Genomic DNA, 21,978 nt, shown 5'->3' with positions numbered 1-21,978 from the left:
AACTGGCCTGTAAGATTTATTGCATTTAATTTAAATGCAAAAGTATTGGTTTAAAGGAACAGTTCGCCCAAAAAATGAACATTTGCTAAAAATTTACTCATCCTCAGGCCATCCAAGATGTAGATGAGTTTGTTTCTTCATCTGAACAGATTTTAACAGAAATTTAGCAGTACATCACTTGCTCATCAATGGATCCTCTGCAGTGAATGGGTGCCGTCAGAATGAGAGTCAAACAGCTGATAAAAACATCACAATAATGTACAAGTAATCCACACAATTTCAGTCCTTCGATTAGCACCTTGTGAAGTGAAAAGCTGTGTGTTTGTATTAAAAAAATTCATCATTAAGGCATTTTAACTTTAAACCATTGCTTCTGACCAAAATACGTCCATAAGCCATAATAACACATAACCAACCCCAAAAGTCCAACAACTGTTTTTGCTTGTAAACGGTGCTTGATCCGTGCATATTACTCTCCTGAATCAGACAAGACAACTTTTTCAATGGAGAAAGCAATGTTATGGATCTTGAGTTAAAAACATCTTAATGATACAATTTTTTTATTACACAAACACAGCTTTTCACTTCACAAAGACATTAATTGATGGACTGGAGTTGTGTGGATAACCTGTGGATTAATGTAATACTTTTATCAGCTGTTTAGACTCTCATTCTCACGGCACCCATTCACTACAGAGGATCCATTGGTGAGCAAGTGATGCTAAATTTTTCCAAAATCTATTCCGATGAAGAAACAAATTCACCCACATCTGGAGGGTGAGTGAATTTTCAGCATATTTTTATGTATGGGGGAACGATTCCTTAGTTTAATGCATCCATTTGAAATGCAAAACTGTTGATTTAGGTTCAGCATATGATGATTGAAGTTGTGCCACCATGATTATTTGGCATAATCATTGCTTTCATTTCAGGAGTTACATAATCATGCTAAATGCTGTGCGCACAATCCCATTTATTTAAATTGCATGCCTGTATTGCATTTGTTACCTCTTTATAGTCTTTTATAATTATTGCTTTTCATCCAAGACCTGACAAGAAAAGTTTTACATTAATATATGTCTTTGTATGGCGCCCTCTGCAGGTCAGTAAGTGGAAAGAAGCTTTGCTCCAGTTGTGCACATCCGTTGGGTAAAGGAGCAGCTATGATCATTGAAAGCTTGGGGTTGTACTTCCATATTCAGTGTTTTAAGGTAATACTCATATACTTTTGGCTCTGTGTGTGCGTAAGAAACTTGTGCATCCTCTTAAATCATTATCTGGTTTGTTCTAGTGTGGAATATGTAAAGGGTTACTTGGAGACACAAGTGCTGGAACTGACGTCAGAATTCGAAATGGACTTCTTAATTGTCAAGAATGCTACATAAAATCAAGAGGTGAGAGGCTTAATGTGTTTTAATTGTATCTTAAACATGATCCCTAAATGTGCAGGTTATTGTAATTCCCTTTTTTCTGTATTTTGTATCATAAACAGGAAAATCTGTGATCAACATCTTAATGACATTAGCTTTTAATTATTTTAATAATTTCTTCAACTATGGGGCCTGTTGACTTTTAGAAAATTAACTCTTAAAACACTTCACAACCTCACTAGTTCATTTGTTGATATACGCTGCCGCTCAAAAGTTTGGGATCAGTAAGAGTTTTAATGTTTTTTTTAAGGAAGTTTCTTCTGCTCATCAAGGCTGTATCTATTTGTTAAAAAATATTTTATCATTAAAAGTTATTTTGTGAAATATTATTGCAATTTAAAATAACAGTTTCCTATTTTAATATACTTTAAAATATAATTTATTCCTGTGAAGCGAAGCTGAATTTTCAGCATCATTACTCCAGTCTTCAGTGTCACGTGATCCTCCAGAAATCATTGTAATATGCTGATTTATAATCAATGTTGGAAATCGTTGTGCTGCTTCATATTTTTTGGGGACCTGTGATATTGTTTTTAGGATTCTTTGATTAATAAAAAGTTAAAAAGAACAGCGTTTATTTAAAAAAGAGATTTTGTGTTACAATATACAATGCTATTCAAAAGTTTGGGGTCAGTAATTTTTTTTTTTCTTTTTTTTTTTTTTTTAAAGAAATTAATACTTTTATTCAGGAGGGATGTGTTAAATGAATAAATGTCATAGTAAAGACTTATATTGTTAGAAAAGATTTCTATTTTGAACAAATGCTGTTCTTTTTAACTTTGTATTCATCAAAGAATCAAAGAAAATCACAGGTCCAAAAAACAATATGAAGCAGCACAACAGTTTCAACACTCATAATAAATCAGCATATTAGAATGATTTCTGAAGGATCATGTGACACTGAAGACTGAAGAGTAATGATGCTGAAAATTCAGCGCTGCATCACAGAAATAAATTCTATTTTAAAGTATATTAAAATAGGAAACCAATATTGGGAATTGCAATAAGATTTCACAATATTTCAGTTTTTTTTCTGTATTTTTGATCGGATAAATACAGCTTTGATGAGCAGAAGAGACTCCCTTAAAACATTTCAAATTTTAAACTGTGATTAATAACATTGTTTTACAAAATACACTTTGCTTAGTCTAATTTTATTGCTAGCATTTTATTTATCCTTAATACAAACAATTAAATGTGTTATCATATACATTTTTTGTAATATAATCACAATTTAATAAGATTTTCAAAATCGTTACATAATTTGACAAAAAAATAGAAATAGTCCATTAAAGTAATATTTGCATTAATTTTTCTTTATCTTCACACATCACATGACAGTTTATATCAATCAGTAAAAAAGTAATAATTTGCCATAAAATATATTAAAGTAAAAATTTATCATAGTTTTATACTACTTTTATGATTTTTTTTTTAAGATTGAAAATCTGGGTCTAGTACAAGGGTAAAACAATCCTAAACATATTTTCAGGACATTTTTAATATGCTCCTTCCTTACAGCTGCTGGCCAGCCAACAACATTGTGATGCCTCTGCAATTCTGACAAAGAAATGGAACTGAAATCAGGTTAAACCGACCCAGGACCATACCCAAGAAGAACGGATTTTACGTTTATACAACGTTTCCAACAGTTTTCCTTACAGCACAATCAAGCATAGACATTAAAGTCAAAACTGGAATCATGGACGCATGATGGGTTTTCCTCTGGACTTTCTTTGACTGTCTTTGTGCTCGCTGAATGATTAAAAGTCCATAAGATATTACTGCGATTACAGAGATTACAGCGAGTCTGTTCATACTGTTAGTTTTACACTTTAGAATGAGAAGTAACGGTAGCACTTTACCTCACAGTGGCCATGTTACACACATCACAATAGCAATAAGGCCAGAAACATACTTTACACAAATGCAGATTAATGTGTCAATATCAAACCTCACTTCTAAAGGCTGAGATAGAGATAAAGTCAAATGCCTGTGCCATTAACCCAAATAATATCTAGGTAGCTGTATACACACTCACAACACTTGTCAGTGGGGCAGTGCCTTTTAAAATGTACTAATACATACTATTTAGGTACTAATATGTACCTTAAATGTACTAATAATTTTTTGAGTGTATAAATAATATAAAAATCAAGATTCTCTTAAAACCGTTGCCTCATGACAGTAGTTTGCCTGAGAGAGAAAACTGATTTGTAAAAGCCAATGGGTCAAGGCTATTCTAGGAGCAAAAAGCATCTTTTGTCATTGACGGCCATTCAGAAGTAGCATTGTATTCTGAAACATTGGGGAGACCATTTTTTGGAGTGAGTTTGTAATGGTCTTTTTATTCAAAGGAATTAAATAATTAAAGGATTCTTTTAAAAAATATGGAAGAATATTTTTTTGTAAAAAAGAAGATATACGAATAGCAAAATAAGAAAAGAAAATTTTTTTGTAAAGTTGTCAATTTGAACTGTTTGCAAATAATATTTTTATTTTCAAATTCCCATTATTCAGATATGCCTATGTAAAAATGCAAAATGGCAGCATAATTTGAAATGGCAAAAATAATAATAATAATAATAAAAACAACACTGGATGTTACTGTTGGTTGTTTAACATTTTTATGTTATAAAAACGTTTCAAATATTAACTGTTTAGCTACTTACCTTGCACTCTTTCACTGTTCGTAATCTGTGAACAGTATTGACTCTGGGGGTTACGGCACTTAAGCAATTTATAAATGGCAGATATTAGATTTTCATATTTTGCCAGGCATTTTTGATGCCTCATAAGTTAAATTGACGTCATAGTTTAATATACTCACTACTTAGGGTGCATAGCTAGAATGATCTACATTCACATACTTGTTTAGAGTATGTTTTGGTCCTAACACCAATGACATGGATAAACTTCCACAAATTAACTACATATTGACCACATGTTGTTCATGAGTAGTACTTGCGTAAATACATAGTAACATGGGCACTGTAATGTACAGTGAGACTGAATCCATTTCCATTGTGAGAAACATGAGGTAGCACAAAATGTCCAGTTTTCATTTAAGAAAATTTTGCATTAATAATAATCTCAGTTTTGTAAAGGTCTTGCAAGTATGTCACATTATTCTTAAATGTTCCACTAACAGACAAACGCATAATATGCGTCTCTTAGGCCTAGCTGATTCGTCCTGATGCCTTAACTGACAACATGAAATAAATACAGATAAGATTGTCCATCACTTTTTTCATTTATGTTTTCAAAACGTCTTCATGAACTGGAGTGGTTTTGATTGAAATGTTCCGTTCCTGTCTCCATTTCTCATTGCCTGTTTTATCTGGTTTGATCAGTGAGGGGTTTATTTGTGCAGTATTGTTTAACAGCATGTTGCTAATGGCTAGATCTTACATTTCCATTCGATTATTTTTCAAAATTTGTTATTAATATTTACGTTTTGCTCTGCAGTTGAATAGTAAGAAGATTGCATGGTCCCTGAAACTTTCCTTAATTACGCTTTACATTACAATGTCCATGTAACACATACATTACACGCTACTAAAATAAATGACTAAAGTAATAACATTAACTGTGCAAAGCAGCTCCACATAATCAGAAGTATATTATGTAATAACTTATAAACACTGTAATGTAAAGTGTAAGCCTTTTCTTTCAGTTTTTTTTTTTTTAATATTCCGTTAAAATCGGTTTTGTGTGTTCTGTTGCCTTTCTCTCTTCTGCAATGTTGTGCCTTAGAAATGCGCTCCTAGATAACGTCTAGTGTCAGCCACCCTTGCATCCAAAGCTTCAAGTTACCAATGTGTATTGGTGAGAGTATTATGCATATGCACTGAGCACTCTGCTTTTACCCTTGTACTTTATTCAAACACTATGAATGTGCGGACAAGAGATTTAAAAAATGAAACTAACACCCTCTGTAAGCTTTTCACTCATTTCATGTGCATTTAGCGATGTAAAATTGTTAAATATATCTATATTTATCTAAATCGACTGGAAAAGATTGCAATCCTAAATGTCACCAAAATATCAAATTCAACAACGAGGACAGAATGTATTAAGCAACACTAGCGTATAATTCCTGCTTTTTAACTTCTGCTTATGCTTTCTGTTAATATTTGAGATTAAAAGACATTGTCATTTAGATGCGGGGGTTTTTGATTGTTGCTTGTATATCGTTTGTTTTATTTTGTGACATTGTAAGAATATGAACTGAAACCGAAGTAAGGCAATAATTACTGGAAAGAGTAGCCAAGGATGAGTGAGATGTGTGTGACAAATAACTTCATATTCTGTATTTATTATACCCTTTTAAAAACGAGCGATATAAGACAACCTACAAGACGCTGAAATGCAATGGCTTTTATAGCAAGTGTATGTTTTTAAATAAACTGTAATAAACTATTTTAAATGCACTAGCATTTGACCCACATGCTTCTGTTTGTGACTGTAAGTAGGAGCCTGAATGAAGTGGTAAAGAATTTTTTCCAAGAAAGGATGTTGCTCTGTGTGCATTTTATGTTAAATAATGTTAGTTGTAAATCTAAATATTTGTTATTATAAATAACTGGAGCAAACATCTCGTCCAGAACAAAAAGCAGTAAAAGATTACATATGTTCACTGATTATAGGACACTTTTCTATCCACTTTCTTTATTTGCATTTTAATAAAATCATTAAAAAAAAAAAAAGATATAAAACAAGTATCTCTCCCATACTTAAACATTTTTCCCTAAGCATTATAGGTTTTAGTTGTCATTGAATAAACCAATGCATTATTAATTTCCTATTTGCATGAGATCCTAACAGATAAATAACATAAATGAGGTAAACAAATGGCACTATAGAGATCTAGACAGTGGGTTCTGATGTTTGAACTGGCACTTCATGTCTTACACTGCTCAACACATGCAGGCAGTAGTTGCACAGTGAGTTTGGTGACCTCTTGACCTCTGTGTTTCAAGAGAAGAGACCCCTAACAACGGCAGTTCGTCCGGAGCCTGATCCTCTCTGAGACTGCTGTTGTCCCGTTTGTGGCCTGGGTTTAGAGTAAGAGTGGGTTGTGTGCTGTCTGGGTCAGGGACTGTCATCGTTTTGGAGCTGTCATGGGAAGGTGAACTGTTCACTTTGGAAGACGACTCCGTCCATGTAGCTGCACGCTCCTGTTTGCGAAATTTAGCACGTCTGTTCTGGAACCAGACCTAAATAAAATAAAATAAACCCATTTAATGAATAAATACTTCAAAATGTACCTGACCTAATTAAATCCAATTGACAGATACACTATATTGCCAAAGGTATTGGGACATCCCCTTCTAATGAACAGGTTTGACTACTTTAGTAATTTCCATGAGTACAATGTTTTAATGTTTAAGCATATAATGATATTCTACACTGTAAAAAATGATTGTGATTTTAACAGTAAAAAACTGTAAAATACCACAGTAATAACCTGTTAAATGATTAAGAGTAAGTTTCCTTACTATATACAGTGAATAACTGTAATAGATCTAACCTTTGTTTTCGAGAAAGTAGCCTCAGAGTCGACACTCATAGACTGTGTCTGAAACCACTCCCTACACCCTCATTCACTAGTCCTACATTACTTCACTATATAGTCCACTAGACAGAGTGATTGAGAACATTTGAGTGAATTCAGACACTGATGAACACCTGCTGTTAACAAACACAATCACTGAAGGAAAGAACAAGAAACAAAACTACAACTGACATACAGCCACAGCCTTAAATGAAATCAACTGAAATAAAACAGCAGAGGATGATTAAACAACTCCACAAACAGCAGCTCCACTTATTACTAACCAGTTTGACTTCATTTCTGTCATATATCTACGAATTAACAGAGGTTTATATTTTATTTCAAATGTTTTGTTTTATCTCACCATTTTGGCGATCAGTGGTTGCTTTTGTTATGCTCTTGACCCTTGACTCTTTGAGGTTAGTTTTTCTTTGGCTGTTATGACTGCGTTTGTAAACACATTAGTTATGACAAGAAAAGCCAAGAGTGTTTGTAGTTTTGGTTAAAACTTAAAAGTGGTGATCATCTTCTAATGACCTGGATCGCTGATCTCAGTTAGTGTCAAACAATGTGGGTGATTTGTAATTAATTTCATATTGGCTATGGTAATAATATTACTCCACAAGTTAAGCTGACAAACCATTATGAAAGAATTTAAAACCTTTTATGCACAAAACCTTCAGAGTTACAGCATCATTTAGAAACACACAGACATCAGGAATCAGCACATGAACCTCAACAATGGTGACTATTAATAATAAAAAAACAATTCATGCTGCAAAGCATGCTGGGTGCCAGTACAAAACTCCCAGAATGCACTGCAGCATGAATAAATTATGCAGCTGAATGTTCTTAATATTTTCTTTATTTGCTTTTATTTTGGTGTTGTTTTTGTTGTTACTTTTCAGTAGACTGTTTTGTGATGTTCAGAGTTGAACCGTTTTTAAATTTTTAATATCGCTTTTGATTGTCACCAATTTTGAGATTCATACGCTGATTGCTGATGTCTGTGTGTGTTTAATTTCTGCCGTAGTTCAATACATTTATTTGTGCATATTCTGGTTAGAGCTGTTTCACAACATTTGATTACTGTAGCAATTAATGGTGCAATTAACATATCACATGTTTAATAAGAGACTTAACATGGGATAACCAGTGAATTAAACTAGATCATGTTGGTTTTGACATCACAAACATCAGTCTCCGATGATGATAGATTAATTTGGCGCTTTTGCTTTAAAAACTGTGCTTAATAAACACAGCGAATTAAAAGCAACCAAACAAAACCAATGTTAAAGAGTCACGAGTCAAGAGCCCAACTAAAGCACCCACTGATCGCCAATATGGTGACTTCAAATGAAAGTACAACAACTAAAATCTCAATAAGAGCTTTTGTACACATGACAGAAATAAAGTAAAAGTGGTTAGTAATAAGATGCTGTTTGTGGAGTTGTTTAATCACCCTCTTCTGAAATATTGAGAGATTTCATGTGTTTTATTTCAGTTGATTTCATCTTGGCTTTAGCTGTAAGTTTTGTTTCTCTGCTCTTGTTTCTCGTTCCTTCAATGATTCTACTTGTTAACAGCAGGTGTTCATCAATAAACTCAATCCTAATTTAATTAGTCACTTAATTCTCTCATTAATTCATCACTGCTTCAGTGTTACTTCAACACTCTGTAGTGTGGACACATAGAAGTGCTCTTTATAACTGAGGATTTTGCTGTGGGATTAAAGGGGTTAAATTTGTGAGATGACAAAACATTCTGTGGAACGTCATTTTAACAGAAATATACCGTAAATTTAATTTACGGAACAAACTGTAAAAAACAGTAGATTACTGGCAACCACAGCTGCCGGTATTTCACCGTAAAATCAAGAAAATAAACAGCAAAATACTGTAAAACCTAACAGTCAACTTCCTGTTGTGTTTTGTGGGTCACCATTGTGCTGGAGAGTAGAGCCTGTGTTTAAGTCAAGGACGGACAGAGAGACACTGATGTTATGCTGCATGTTGCTTTATTTAAAGGCAATAACTGTGTAGCTACTGATATAAAGAGAATCTCTTTGTTAGTTTTAATCACGCATGTATGTGTGTTGCTGTTATTTGCAAGAGTTTTGAGCTGAATTGGTGACTTTGCATAAATCAGTAAGATTTTCTTCATGGATTTAAACAAAGTAGTTCTCAATACTCTTATGCTCACATTACATAAACATTATAAATATTAGTTTATAAACAAATGGCAGTTGGATAATTTAAGCGTAGTCGGTTTCTGCAAATAAAATGTCTTAACTGAAAGGTTTGTGTATTAACATTGTATCAGTTAATGAGATACGGTTTTCACTGTAAATTTAAACAGTTCTGTAAATCCTAAAATGTTGCTACCGTCTTTTCACGGTAAAATTCTGGCAACCACAGCTGCGGTATTTTTCCGTAAATTTAACAGATTTTTTTACAGTGTAGGAATTGAGTGCTTCTAATTTTAAAGCAACAGTTTGGACAGGACCCTTTTCTATTCTAACATGTCAGTGTCTCTGTGTATAAGGCAAGGTTCAAAAAGAAATGATTGATTTAGTCAGTGTGGAAGAACTTGACTGGTCTGCAGAAAGCCAAGTCCTAATCCAAGCTGAACACCTCTGGTGTGAGTTTAAATGCAGATCTTGAGCCAAAAACTCATCACCAAACACCAATGACTTGTATACACTACATGGACAAAAGTATTGGGACACCCCCTTCTTTAGAACAGAAAAAAGCACTTCCAAAACTGTCTTTAAAAATTGTATTTCCATCTCTGTTGCAACAGTTTTGGAAGTGTCTAAAATGACTGTACCCATATGTACAAGTCATTGCTGTTTGGTGATGAGTTTTTGGCTCAAGATCTGCATTTAAACTCACACCAGAGGTGTTCAGCTTGGATTAAGACTTGGCTTTCTGCAGACCAGTCAAGTTCTTCCACACTGACTCAATCAATCATTTCTTTTTGAACCTTGCCTTATACACAGAGACACTGACATGTTAGAATAGAAAAGAGTCCTGTCCAAACTGTTGCTATAAAATAAGAAGCACATAATTCCCTAGAATATCATTATATGCTTAAACATTTAACATTGTACTCATGGAAATTACTAAAGTAGTCAAACCTGTTCATTAGAAGGGGGCGTCCCAATACTTTTGGCAATATAGTGTATGAACAATAACTTTTACATAACTTAACCTTTTCGGAAAGGTTCGGGATTTGTTACATTTAAGTAGCCTATAGTATAGTTTGGGTTTTGAGGGCAATCAGCTAGAACACATTATTGTCAGATACACATTAGCCAATATTATGAAAACATTTTAAATAAGAGTAGGCTATCACATTAATACCTCTGAACATGTTAAACAAAGTGGTAGTCAAAACTGTAGTCTGCTTATTGTCAATGTTGGTAAGGTACGTCTTGCTTATAACTGCCTGTATGACTGTGAAGGGGATTTTGATATATAGAACCCAAAAAGAACATACACAGTTGAAGAAAGATCAAAGCAGCTCAGATACCTGAACTCGAGCTTCAGTAAGATGGATCTCCTGCGCGAGCTCCTCTCGCGTGTAGATGTCTGGATAATGAGTGTGTGAGAACACGCGCTCGAGCGCTTTCAGCTGAGCGCTGGTGAAGATGGTGCGGACGCGCCTTTGTTTGCGTCTCTCCTGGACGCCTCGTTCGTAAGCCAAAAGATTATGATGAACTGGAAATTTAATGAAATTTTAATGAAACACAAATATATATATATGTTTTATATTGCAGCAACTGTTTACGCCCTTCAAAAGTCTGGGGTCAGTAAGATTTCTTTAAAAAGGCTCTTATGCTTGCCAAGCCTGCATTTATTAGGCTATTTTAAACATACAGTAAAAACAGCAATATTGTGAAATATTGTTACAATTTAAAATAACTTTTCTATTTGAATAGATTTGAAAACGTAATTCATGTGATGGCAAAAATGACAAAAAGAATGTTCAACAGCCAATTTTAAATATTGTGCATTTATTATAGGCTACACTTTTCAAAATGAGCGATAAGACAACCAGCAAGAAGCTAAAATGCAATGGCTTTTTTTTTTTTTAGCAATAAATGTATGTTTTTAAACAATATAATACATTATTTTAAATGCACTTAAACTGCATTTGGCTCACATCCTTCTGTTTGTGACTGTAATAACACTTTTTTTCTAATATAGCATTAGGCTAATCTTTGATAGGAATGTAATTTCAAGAAAGAACGTTTCTCTGTGTGCAGTATAATGTTGGTTTTAAATCTAAATATTTGTTATTATTAATAACTGAAGCAAAAAACAATTCAATTCTAAAACGAAAAGCAGTAATTTACACTGTGTTGACTGATTACATAACACTTTTCTCTCCAGCTTCACGATCCTTCAGAAATAATTTTAATATGCTGTTTTGGTGCTCAAGAAACTCTTTTTTTCTTTTTTCTTTTTCTTTTTTTTGTGAAATCTTCATAAAGGCTAACAAGGATGCATTCAATTGATCAAAAGTGATCAAAATTAATCCTTGCTGAACAAAAACAGATTATTATCTTTAAAAATACATTAATTAAAAAGTAATTTCAAAATATTTTTCCCTGTAAAATGGTTAGCTGTCAAGTTTTAAGTTTTAAATCTTAGCCAATGCAAATAATTACATCCTTAATAAATATGATATACTAATAAATGTGATGAAAGCATAAACCAACCTGTTATGTAGTGTGAGGGTTGGTGAGAGCCAGGAGCAAGGAAATGGCAACTGGTAGTGTTTCCCAAATTGCACCTGTTATATTGAAAACTGAAGGGCTGACTGCAGGAGCTGAACTCCGTGGAGCGGCTAGAAGCTCGGCCAGTGTCCATCCCAGACTCGTACGCAGTAGACGTCAGGTAGCTGTACTCCATCACTATTGCAACTCTCGCAAAGTCTCTCTGATGTCCTCGGAACTGTTCTCCCGTGAGGGCTGTGTGGCTTTTATTAGCCCTGGAGTTTAGTTGATTAAGTCGGTCACTGACACGTGGCGGTGGGTCTCATTGTATTATGCTTTTGACATGTCTCTCCATCATCTCTGCCTCCACCTGCATCATATCAGCCAGCAGCCTATAAATGCATTACCACGGCATGTTGCAGCGAAATCTATTTTTTATTATTATTATTTTGCACTATTGCATATAAAAATGTGTTTTGAGTTGAAAAAAACAATAACAAAACAAAACAAAAAAAAAAAAAAACACACATTTCCGAATGTTCCACACCTCTGAAACCAGGTGAGTTTTTTTTACTATTACCGTTATCTGAAATATGTTTGTAATTTATGTCATTAAAGATGTTGGTGTTATTAAATTTTAAATATTAAAAAGGACAGTTTTTTTTTTTTACAACAATTTCTAACGTTTTTTTGAAAAAAATGATTAATTGAATTTACTCAATTTTTTTAAGGTAAGTGGTTGCAATCAATTTATTTTAGCTAAATTTAAATAAACAAATTTAGTTGACTAACTTTCAACATATATTTTTTTAATTAAATGTAGCTAAAATAAATTGTTTGCGACCACTTACCTTAATTTTTTTTTTTTTCAGTGTATAGGCGATAAATAGGCTAACGTTTGATGTAGCATTGCCTTTATGTTACACACATTACACAAGATGAAAAGATTTTCAGAGAAAAATAGCCTACATTATGCATTAGTAGCCTATTAATACAGCCTACTCACGATGACAATGTAAAAACTGGCTAACTAGAGAATTAGCCACGTTTATTATTAATCAGTTACAAATAGAATAGAATAGAATAGAATAGAATAGAACAGAATAGAATGGCATTTTATAAAATCTGATAAACCAGGAATTATCTGCTTGCTTTTAAAAGTTCAAGTTTCTTGTATCCTTTCTTCTTGCTTCTTAATGCACATTTTCGTGGATTTATGCCGCTTCAGATTTGGTTTTTGTGCCGCCATTGCTTTGTAGCCGTTTTGATTAGGCTATATTCACATTTATTTGTTCTTACTTAATTTGAACCTTGCATGACATTTGACATGAACTAGGTCAAAACGTTATTGTGTCTAATAAGTGTATATGTAGGTGGAAAAGAGAGACAGGAGATGATAGAGTGGGTTTTGATGCAAATATCCACGCGTCTTTGTGCTCAACAAGCGAGTATCACGTTGAGCTGCTCAAAGGATTGGCGAGTGCGCAACCCATCCATCATAACGTTATGAGAGCAACAGGCCTACACAAGAGCACCAGCTGAACAATAAAATATACAGCGCTGCTATGATTAGTCGGGTTTGGCTGGTACCATTAGCCTACCAGCGCTTTTAAAAGGGACATCTGCGTACATGTGAATTTGCCACAGGCGTATTAGCCTACAGCTTAACAATAGCGTTCCAATAATATCAAATAATAAATCACATTATTTTGTAACAGATTGCATGAGATTATGATCCATCAAAAATATGAATTGTTACACTGAAAAGAGGACTGGTTCATAAACCAGTCTGATTGTTTAATAAACTATTAATTTGCTTAATAAATCACTTTTCACACACTGGGTTGCCAAAATGACTTGATTTAAACGTTTCGATAAACGAGTTAAATGACTCAACATGCGGTTTTTTAAAACTAATCTAGGCTATGTTTGAAAACTAGCCTATACTGCTGGATTAAAAATAGAAGTGTAACGATGTTTACTTTTCTTCTTTCTGTTATGTCAAAATTATGACTTAGGCCTATATGTTTTTAATTGTTGGGTAAGTCAAGGTCAAGACCACTGCCAGGCCAGGTAAATATCTTTTTTATTTTCTGCTGAAGAAAGTCATAGAAGATCTTGACCTCGAATGTTCTATCTATCTATCTATCTATCTATCTATCTATCTATCTATCTATCTATCTATCTATCTATCTATCTATCTATCTATCTATCTATCTATCTATCTATCTATCTATCTATCTATCTATCTATCTATCTATAGAAATAGATAGATTTCTATATTCTGAAATACATATATGAAGAGTTCAGATGCAAAAGCCTCTAAGTGCTGTCTGGAATTTTCTTCTAAAATGAGCATTTTAATCACTCTCCTATATTTATGTTCAGTTATTTCACTTTAATTGCATAGAAAATGACCTATACATTGCCATTAAGAGTAAAATGACTGAACACAAACATAGATAAAATACTAATTTTAGATGAAAATTTCAGCTTTTGCATCTGAACTCTTCAGATATATATATATATATATATATATATATATATATATATGATGTGGATATAGATGTAGAAAAAATTATATAGATGTAGAAAAAATTATATATATATATATATATATATATATATATATATATATATTTTTTATATCTATATCCACATAATTTTCTGTTCGAATTATAGATTCATATATGATGTATTTAATTTTCATTCATATTTTCTTGTGCTTTGGTGGAACATGCAATTTCAAACAACAGGACCTTTTTTTTATTGAGTACAAAATCTGAATACAACAAAATGATATAATAAAAATATAATTACAACAAATTATATAATACAAATAAATTAAACAATTTTACTGCCTTTGGATTTTTCATTTTACTAAGGGCATCTGAAAAGTATTTTAGATCATTTTTAAACACAATATACAATGGAGGAGATTTAAAATATCGACATTTATGTATAAAATATTTTGCTAATAATATAATATTATTAATCAAATCATACAAAACAGAGCACTCTTTGGTTATTCCGTACATTACATCTTGTAAGGTTAGAGTGAAACTATCAGCAACCACACGCTTCTCTACCATCCAGTCCTGCAATGCTTTCCACAAACTACATGTTCTGTATTTTCAAATAAATGTTTGCATAGATACTCAAAATTAAATTTTTGAGTGCAGAAATTTATTGGAGGGATATATATCATTTCATATTTTAAACTGTATTTCTTTTACCTTGGGGAGAATAGGAAATTTTAGATAGGCTGTTCTAAAATATTTAACAGTGTTTTTGTCAAATGTGTGATCTAATTTATTTCTTAATATTTGGCAAGGGTAGCACAAGGGTGACTGGATGATATATTGTCTTATATATTTATTAGTGCAGAGTTTATTCTCTATTTCAATATCACCAATATACAACAAAGGAAAGACAGCAGTAATTTTGGAGTAGGAAAGGCAACATTTCATTAACATTTTTATACCTGAAGGTATTGCATTAATAACAGTAAAGAATTGCTTCGGATGACAGGCAAATCCGTGTTTTAAAGTGAATGAATTGTACCACTCTCATTCATTAGATCCAATACTGACCAAATATTTATATTTACCCAGTCCTCATAAAATAAGGATTTGTTTCTATGTAGAATATATTTGTTATTCCAGATAGGAGTATTGTGAGGTGTAAAATTGTGTGTATGTGCCAATTTCCAGTATAATAAGACTTGTTGGTGGAATGCTGATAGTTTCACTGGACGTTTGGGTAAGTCAAAGTCACATTTGAGAAGAAAGCGGATACCACCCAATTTACAAAACAAAGCTGAAGGCACAGCATATCAGAAGCTCTCAGTATTACCTAAAAACATTTGAAGCCACTTAAGTTTTAACAAAATATTCATACTCTCAAATGCAATTACATTCAGACCACCTTCTTTGTACACTTTAATAATATAGGATTTTCTAATATAATGAGTTTTGTGCCTCCAAATAAAGTCATACATTTTTTGATTGCTTGTTTTTAACTGAAGAAGGAGCTAAAGCAAAAGCTGGATAAATCAGTCTAGATAAGTATTCAACTTTAGATAGAAGAATCCTCCCGAAAATTAATATGTCTCTCTGCAACCAGCAATTCAAGATACCACCGGCTTTATGTATTTTATTTTCAAAATTATCTTTCATACTAATCTTCAAATCTCTGGAAATAGAAATGCCTGTCTCTTTAACTGGAATGTTAAACAAGGACAACTCTTGAATGGGGTATAGGGCCAAAAGTTCACATTTGTTTAAATTTAGTTGAAGGCCTGAAACTTTGCAGAAGGAATTGACTAGAGATAGCCAGAGGAATTTGGTCTTTGTTTTGTAAAAATAATGTAGAGTCATCTGCTAGCTGACTGATTGCTAAGGTTTTCCCAAATACATTTAATTTCTTCACAGATAAGTCATGACTAACCAGAGAGGACAACATATCTACAGCTAAAATAAATAAAAGAGGGGACAGTGGGCATCCTTGCCTTATTCCACGGCCAATCTGAAATCTCTGTGTGGTACCAAAAGGGAGAGAAACTGAACTATTCATGTCTCTGTAAATCATTTTTATAACACTGATAAACTGTTCACCAAAACCGAAAAGTTCTAAGGATTTAAAAAGAAAAGCATGCTCTGTCATATCAAAGGCCTTTTTGAAATCTAAAAATAAAATGAATCCATCCTCCTCTATTAAGTGACCGTACTCCACCAAATCCATCACCAATCTTATATTATTATGAATAGATCTTCCTTTAAGAAAGCCTGATTGTGATTCGTTAATTAAATTATTAATTCCCACTTTTAATCTATTAACATATATATATATATATATATATATATATATATATATATATATATATGTGTGAAAATTTTATAATCATTATTGAGCAATGTGATTGGACGAAAATGATCCATATATCTCATATCTTTATCTGGTTTAGGGATTAATGTAAACAGACTCTGATTCATAGTGGGGCCTAAAGATCCATCTTCAATGGATTTAACAAAAGCATTAAATAATATTAATCTAATACCATTCCAAAAGAATTTGTAAAAATTAGCTGTGAGGCCATCAGGGCCCAGAGATTTGTTTAACTTAAGGTTTTGAACCGCTGAGTCAAGTTCTTCAATATGCAAATCAGAATCCCAGCAATCTCTCCAATCATTGTCAATGTGGGGAATAAAACGTATTATATTATCAAATAAATTATTACACTCTGTTGGGGAGAAGTTGGAAGAATACAGGTCACTGTAAAATTGATAGATATTCTTACTTATTAGATTAGGATCCGTACATTCAACACCATTTATCATTAGTGAAAGTACTGAGCTACTTGATTGTCGTCTTTTTTTCTAATCTGCAAAAGTAAGAAGTACTTTTTTCACCCTCTTCTATGCATTTAGCCTTAGAAACGTATGCACCTTTGGCTTTCTTAATATAAAGATTGTCCAGTTCTAATTGCAGAGAGACAATTTTGCTTTTTTCAGTATCATTCGATTCACTTTCACTACAACATTTGTTAATTTCATAAATACTATTATGTTCCTGTTGTCTCCTTACTTTGGCAAGTATTTTACCGTAATTCATTGAAAATTCACGACTTTTAAATGTGAGGAACTCCCATCTGGCTTTATTAGAATTAAAGTTACTACTGTTCTTAATTTCCAGAATTATATCTTTAACTTTATTACAGAATCTCTCATTTTTAAGTAGCCTAAATCAGAATTCAACTTCCAATATCCCTTAATCCTTGAAGTGTTGCGATTGGGTTTGAATAATAGTGAAATAGCACAGTGGTCTGTCAAAGGTGCACAATCTTTAATAAATAACATTAAGTTATCTGAAATAAGCCAGTAATCAATTCTTGACTTGCTGGTGGCACTAGGTCTTAACCAAGAGAACTGCCTGAGATTAGGATTGAGATATCTCCAGACATCTATCAATTTAAGACTAGTGCAGTAGTGGGAGACCAAAGGATTTGGTTGAGAAGTATCAAACAACAAACGGGACGGGACCTGTGTTTTATCACTCTTTCAGTACATACGCAAATACTGTGCGCCACTGTTACACCGACGTCATAACAGTGCGCAGGTTGTACACTGTATGAAGCGCGTGAGAGGATGCGGTGATAGATCCAGTTGTTTATTTGATATTTTCAGGCTGTCAAAATGAGGGATACTCCGCTGTCAAACTGCGAGAAGCGTTTTCTCCTTAAAGCTATAGAAGAGAAAAAAGTAAGTTACACCATGTGAATATAATGGATGTGATATCGTTAGTAATAATAATAATGATTATTGCTATTCTACAATCCACATCTATATTTGACCAGCTAAACCATATTTCTGTATTCTGTAGCGCTTAGATGGGAGACAAACATATGATTACCGGAATATTAAAATCACTTTTGGAACTGATTATGGCTGCTGCATCGTGGAACTTGGGAGAACAAGGTATCAGTCATAGTTGCTTTAACATTTACAGTGTTTACAAACGACGCTGGTTTAAAGTCACAACAAATAATCACCTGCATGATAAGTGAAGATAATGCATTTTGGCAGGGGTACTTCCTCAGAAAAGCCACTTTGAACACGTGTTTTTCCTTTCAGGGTGTTGTGTCAGGTGTCTTGTGAGTTGGTCCCTCCAAAAGATTCACGTCCCACAGAAGGCATCATGTTTTTTAATTTGGAATTGTCTCCCATGGCATCACCAGCCTTTGAGCCTAACAGGTTCACACTTATTTCAATCTCTCTCTCTGTCTCTGTTTTTATATCCTAATGCCTGTGAGTTTCTCAGTGTGTTTCTGTGTGTGTTTTGTAGGCAGTCAGAGTTGTTGGTGGTGTTAAACAGACAGCTTGAGAGGTGTCTGAGGAATTCTAAATGCATAGACACAGAGTCTCTCTGTGTAGTTTCAGGAGAAAAGGTAATATATGCACACCTGTCATGGAACATACATAAAACACTACCATTGGGAAGTTTGGACCAGCACATTTTTTTTAATGGCATAATACTTTTATTAAGCGAGGATGCATTAAACTGATCAAAAGTACACTGACAGTAAAGAGCAAAAATCCATTTCATATAAAAACAGAACTTTTTTTTCAATAAAGAATCCTGAAAAGAATTGTTTTAAATATTATTTTTTTTAAATTATGATGGGTTTCAACAAATATATTTAAGCAGCACAACTGTTTTCAACATTCATAATAATAAGTGATTCTTAAGCACCAAATCAGCATATTAGAATGATTTCTGAAGGATCATGTGACACCGAAGTCTAGAGTAGTGTAAAATTCAGCTTTTAACAGGAATAAATTACATTTGAAAATATATTAATATACAAAAGTTATTTTAAATCGTAATAATATTTCACTTTATACATATTACTGTTTTTACTTTTATTTTTGATCAGTGAGCATTTTGAACAGTAGAATAATTTCTTCTCGTACTAAAAAAAACATCGCAGATCATTTATCCCATGTCCCACATGCAATGGCCCTTCACTCGCTGTACCTCTATTATTGATAGGTTTGGCAAATACGGGTTGATGTCCATGTGTTAAATCATGACGGAAACTTGATGGATGCAGCAAGCATTGCTGCCATATCTGCACTCTCACATTTTAGGCGGCCGGATGTTGCTATTCAGGGAAGAGACATCACTGTGGTGAGTCTTAAAATCGCAGTCTGTGTCTGGCAGGTGGTTTTTATTCTGTATTAGTTATTTATACTATACATTTTTTTAACAGTTCAGTCCAGAGGAGAGAGATCCTATTCCACTGAGCATATATCACATGCCTATATGTGTCAGCTTTGCGTTTTTCCTGCAGGGGTAAGAAACATCACATGCACAAAATCTCCTGATTTTATTCTGCAGGCAATTAGAAAAAACAATTGCACTGGAATTTGTTTAGTTAGTTTTGCTTGTTTATAACTGACATTGCAACATTGACACTAATTGAAATAGATGGAATCAACATTAAACTGACTTGAGCTGAATAACGACACACTGTCTTCATTTGAGCTGCTTACTGCTGAAGTTAACTTGTATTGTAGAACTGAACTGAATCAACACTGAACTGACTGGAGCTGAATAAAGAGACTATTGTCTTTTTAGAGCTGCTTTACAGCAGAATTTGCATTTGCCTTTGCATCTTTGATTTTGTTTCTTCCCTATTTAATACTGTGAAGATGCTTTGAAACTACTTACCGTATGTTGTATGAAGTGATATATAAAAAAAGGTGACTTGTAAATACTACCATGTGTTGAGTTGCATTTTGAACTTGTCTTGCCTTTTTGTTCTATTCATGCTGTTGTTTAAAAAAAGTGAAAGTGAAAGTGACATACGGCCAAGTATGGTGACCCATACTCGGAATTTGTGCTCTGCATTTAACCCATCCAACGTGCACACACACAGCAGTGAACACACACACACACACACACCGTGAACACACATCCGGAGCAGTGAAACAGTAGTTGCTTAGTTTTCAGTTGACATAAGAAAAATGTTTTTCTACATTCTTTGTTTACTTGTTATTCCTTCCTAAGCTCTTATTTACTTGTGGACCCTTGTGAACGAGAAGAGCGAGTGAAGGATGGATTATTGGTGATAGCCATGAACAAACATAGAGAGATCTGCTCCATTCAGTCTAGTGGAGGAATCATGCTTCTGAAAGACCAGGTAAGAGTGTGTGTTAATAATATATTTTTAATCTAATAATTTTATTGATTTACCACATAACACTAGGATGGGCTTTTAATCTTGCATTTTTATGCAGTGTAGTACAGTCACAAACATTTTGTTTTCATGCAGGTTTTAAGATGCAGCAAAATAGCAAGTGTGAAAGTTTCTGAAATTACAGAGCTCATCTACAAAGCCTTAGAGAATGACAGAAAAATCAGGTATGTTTGTAGTTCAAAATTATTTTAAATTTAAATTACAAAAATAAAAGGCCTTTTAACATTCTTTCTGTTTTATATCAGCAAATATAATTTACATTTATATTATACATTTATATGAAATTAATTTACTTTTTAGAAAGGAGGGTGGAAAGTTTGGCTTTGCTGAGTCCATGCCCAAAGAGCGAATCACAACCCTTAAGAGAGATGAAGCCCCGGTGGAGATGACAGATGTCAAAGAGACTGCCAATGAGATTGTGAACAGAACAGAAACTCCCACAGAAGCGTATCTATTGGCCCATACAGCATATTTAAAGAGAGTTTTAGAAGAACTCACGTTAATTGAGAGTGTTTTAATAGCTTGTTTAGAAATGCAGAAAAAGACGAGTAATGTCTCAGAGGAGATGCATGAAATTTAAAGGCAGTATTGTCTTATATATTGTATTGCTGTGCCAGGTAAATTATTTTACCCAAATATTACTCCTTGACCCCAGAGCCAGTGTTTCCTCTCCTGTTCTTGTTGCAATGGGAACTGCACAGGTAGGTGAGGGCATTGTGAACTCATGGGGACTCGATGAGGACGAAGAGGATGAACCTCAGACAGAGGACACAAAAACAGGTAGTGTATGAGACTTGTGCGTTTTAGTGCTACAGAGTGATTGTAAACACACTTTATACATCTGTTCTGAAAAAAAAGCGAGTCTGTTTGTGTGTATGCTTCAGATATTTTGTATGTTGTAAGGACTAAATGTCACCACAAGAATAGTAAAGCTGAAATTTTTGATGTTGTGGCGAACAAATTTTGTCCCTATGAGGAAAACAGCTTGTAAACAATACTAAATTGTGTGTGTTTTGTTTTGCTTTTTGGAAGGTTTAGGGTTGGGGGATAGAATATAAATATAAAGTTTGTACAGTTTAAAAAACATGTCTATGGAGAGTCCTGATGAAACACAAAAATCCAATCTGTGTGTGTGTGTGTGTGTGTGTGTGTGTACATAGATGAAGTGATGATAATCTCAGACAGTGAAGAGGAGGAAGTTGTCATTCTTAATGAAGAAGCCCAGTGAGTAAAGTCATTAAATCTGTCCTCTTATCTCACAGTTAAAGTACAACATACCAACACATTGCAACTTATACAGTGAGATATAACCAAATATAATCTTTTTAAAGGAAATCCACAAAGCCTTCTAAACAAAAATGAACTTCGGCTCTGCAGAGGAAAGAGATGATCATATATCAGACTCCCATACCACTGGACACTATTTGTTCCTTTTTGTATTATAAAATAAAATAAAATAAAACATGAAAATATGGAATTCGTTGTTTTTTAATTACTAAAGAAAAGT

General features: G+C 33.4%; 3 protein-coding genes across 12 annotated transcripts in view; 2 read left to right on the top strand and 1 right to left on the bottom strand.

The window, feature by feature from the left end:
* Nucleotides 1–5,880, top strand: part of limch1a (LIM and calponin homology domains 1a) — a 55,052-nt gene extending 49,172 nt beyond the window's left edge. For all 10 annotated transcript variants that reach the window (XM_058772701.1, XM_058772711.1, XM_058772734.1 and 7 more), the window contains 3 exons: nt 1,103–1,211; nt 1,292–1,394; nt 2,952–5,880. In XM_058772701.1, the coding sequence (XP_058628684.1) occupies nt 1,103–1,211; nt 1,292–1,394; nt 2,952–2,977 (238 nt within the window). In that variant the 3' untranslated portion in view covers nt 2,978–5,880. The remainder of the gene's footprint in view (nt 1–1,102; nt 1,212–1,291; nt 1,395–2,951) is intronic.
* An 87-nt stretch (nt 5,881–5,967) lies between these two features.
* On the bottom strand, nt 5,968–12,280 carry phox2ba (paired like homeobox 2Ba). The gene is made up of 3 exons (XM_058772786.1): nt 11,714–12,280; nt 10,522–10,709; nt 5,968–6,649 (listed from the first exon to the last, which is right to left on the bottom strand). Exons 1-3 carry the CDS (start codon nt 11,904–11,906, stop codon nt 6,350–6,352), a joined length of 681 nt encoding a protein of 226 aa, XP_058628769.1. The 5' UTR covers nt 11,907–12,280; the 3' UTR covers nt 5,968–6,349.
* A 5,510-nt stretch (nt 12,281–17,790) lies between these two features.
* Nucleotides 17,791–21,966, top strand: exosc9 (exosome component 9). Its single transcript, XM_058783920.1, has 12 exons — nt 17,791–17,970; nt 18,092–18,186; nt 18,343–18,462; nt 18,554–18,656; nt 19,262–19,399; nt 19,482–19,564; nt 20,282–20,414; nt 20,547–20,635; nt 20,772–20,918; nt 21,133–21,251; nt 21,632–21,695; nt 21,803–21,966. The coding sequence occupies exons 1-12, from the start codon at nt 17,905–17,907 to the stop codon at nt 21,831–21,833; spliced, it is 1,188 nt and encodes a 395-aa protein (XP_058639903.1). The 5' UTR covers nt 17,791–17,904; the 3' UTR covers nt 21,834–21,966.
* Nucleotides 21,967–21,978: the final 12 nt, after the last annotated feature.

Source organism: Onychostoma macrolepis, chromosome 01 (assembly GCF_012432095.1).
Source record: "Onychostoma macrolepis isolate SWU-2019 chromosome 01, ASM1243209v1, whole genome shotgun sequence".
Lineage (NCBI taxonomy): Eukaryota > Metazoa > Chordata > Actinopteri > Cypriniformes > Cyprinidae > Onychostoma > Onychostoma macrolepis.
Note: the sequence above shows the minus strand (reverse complement) of the source record. Positions and strands in the feature narration are given on the sequence as shown.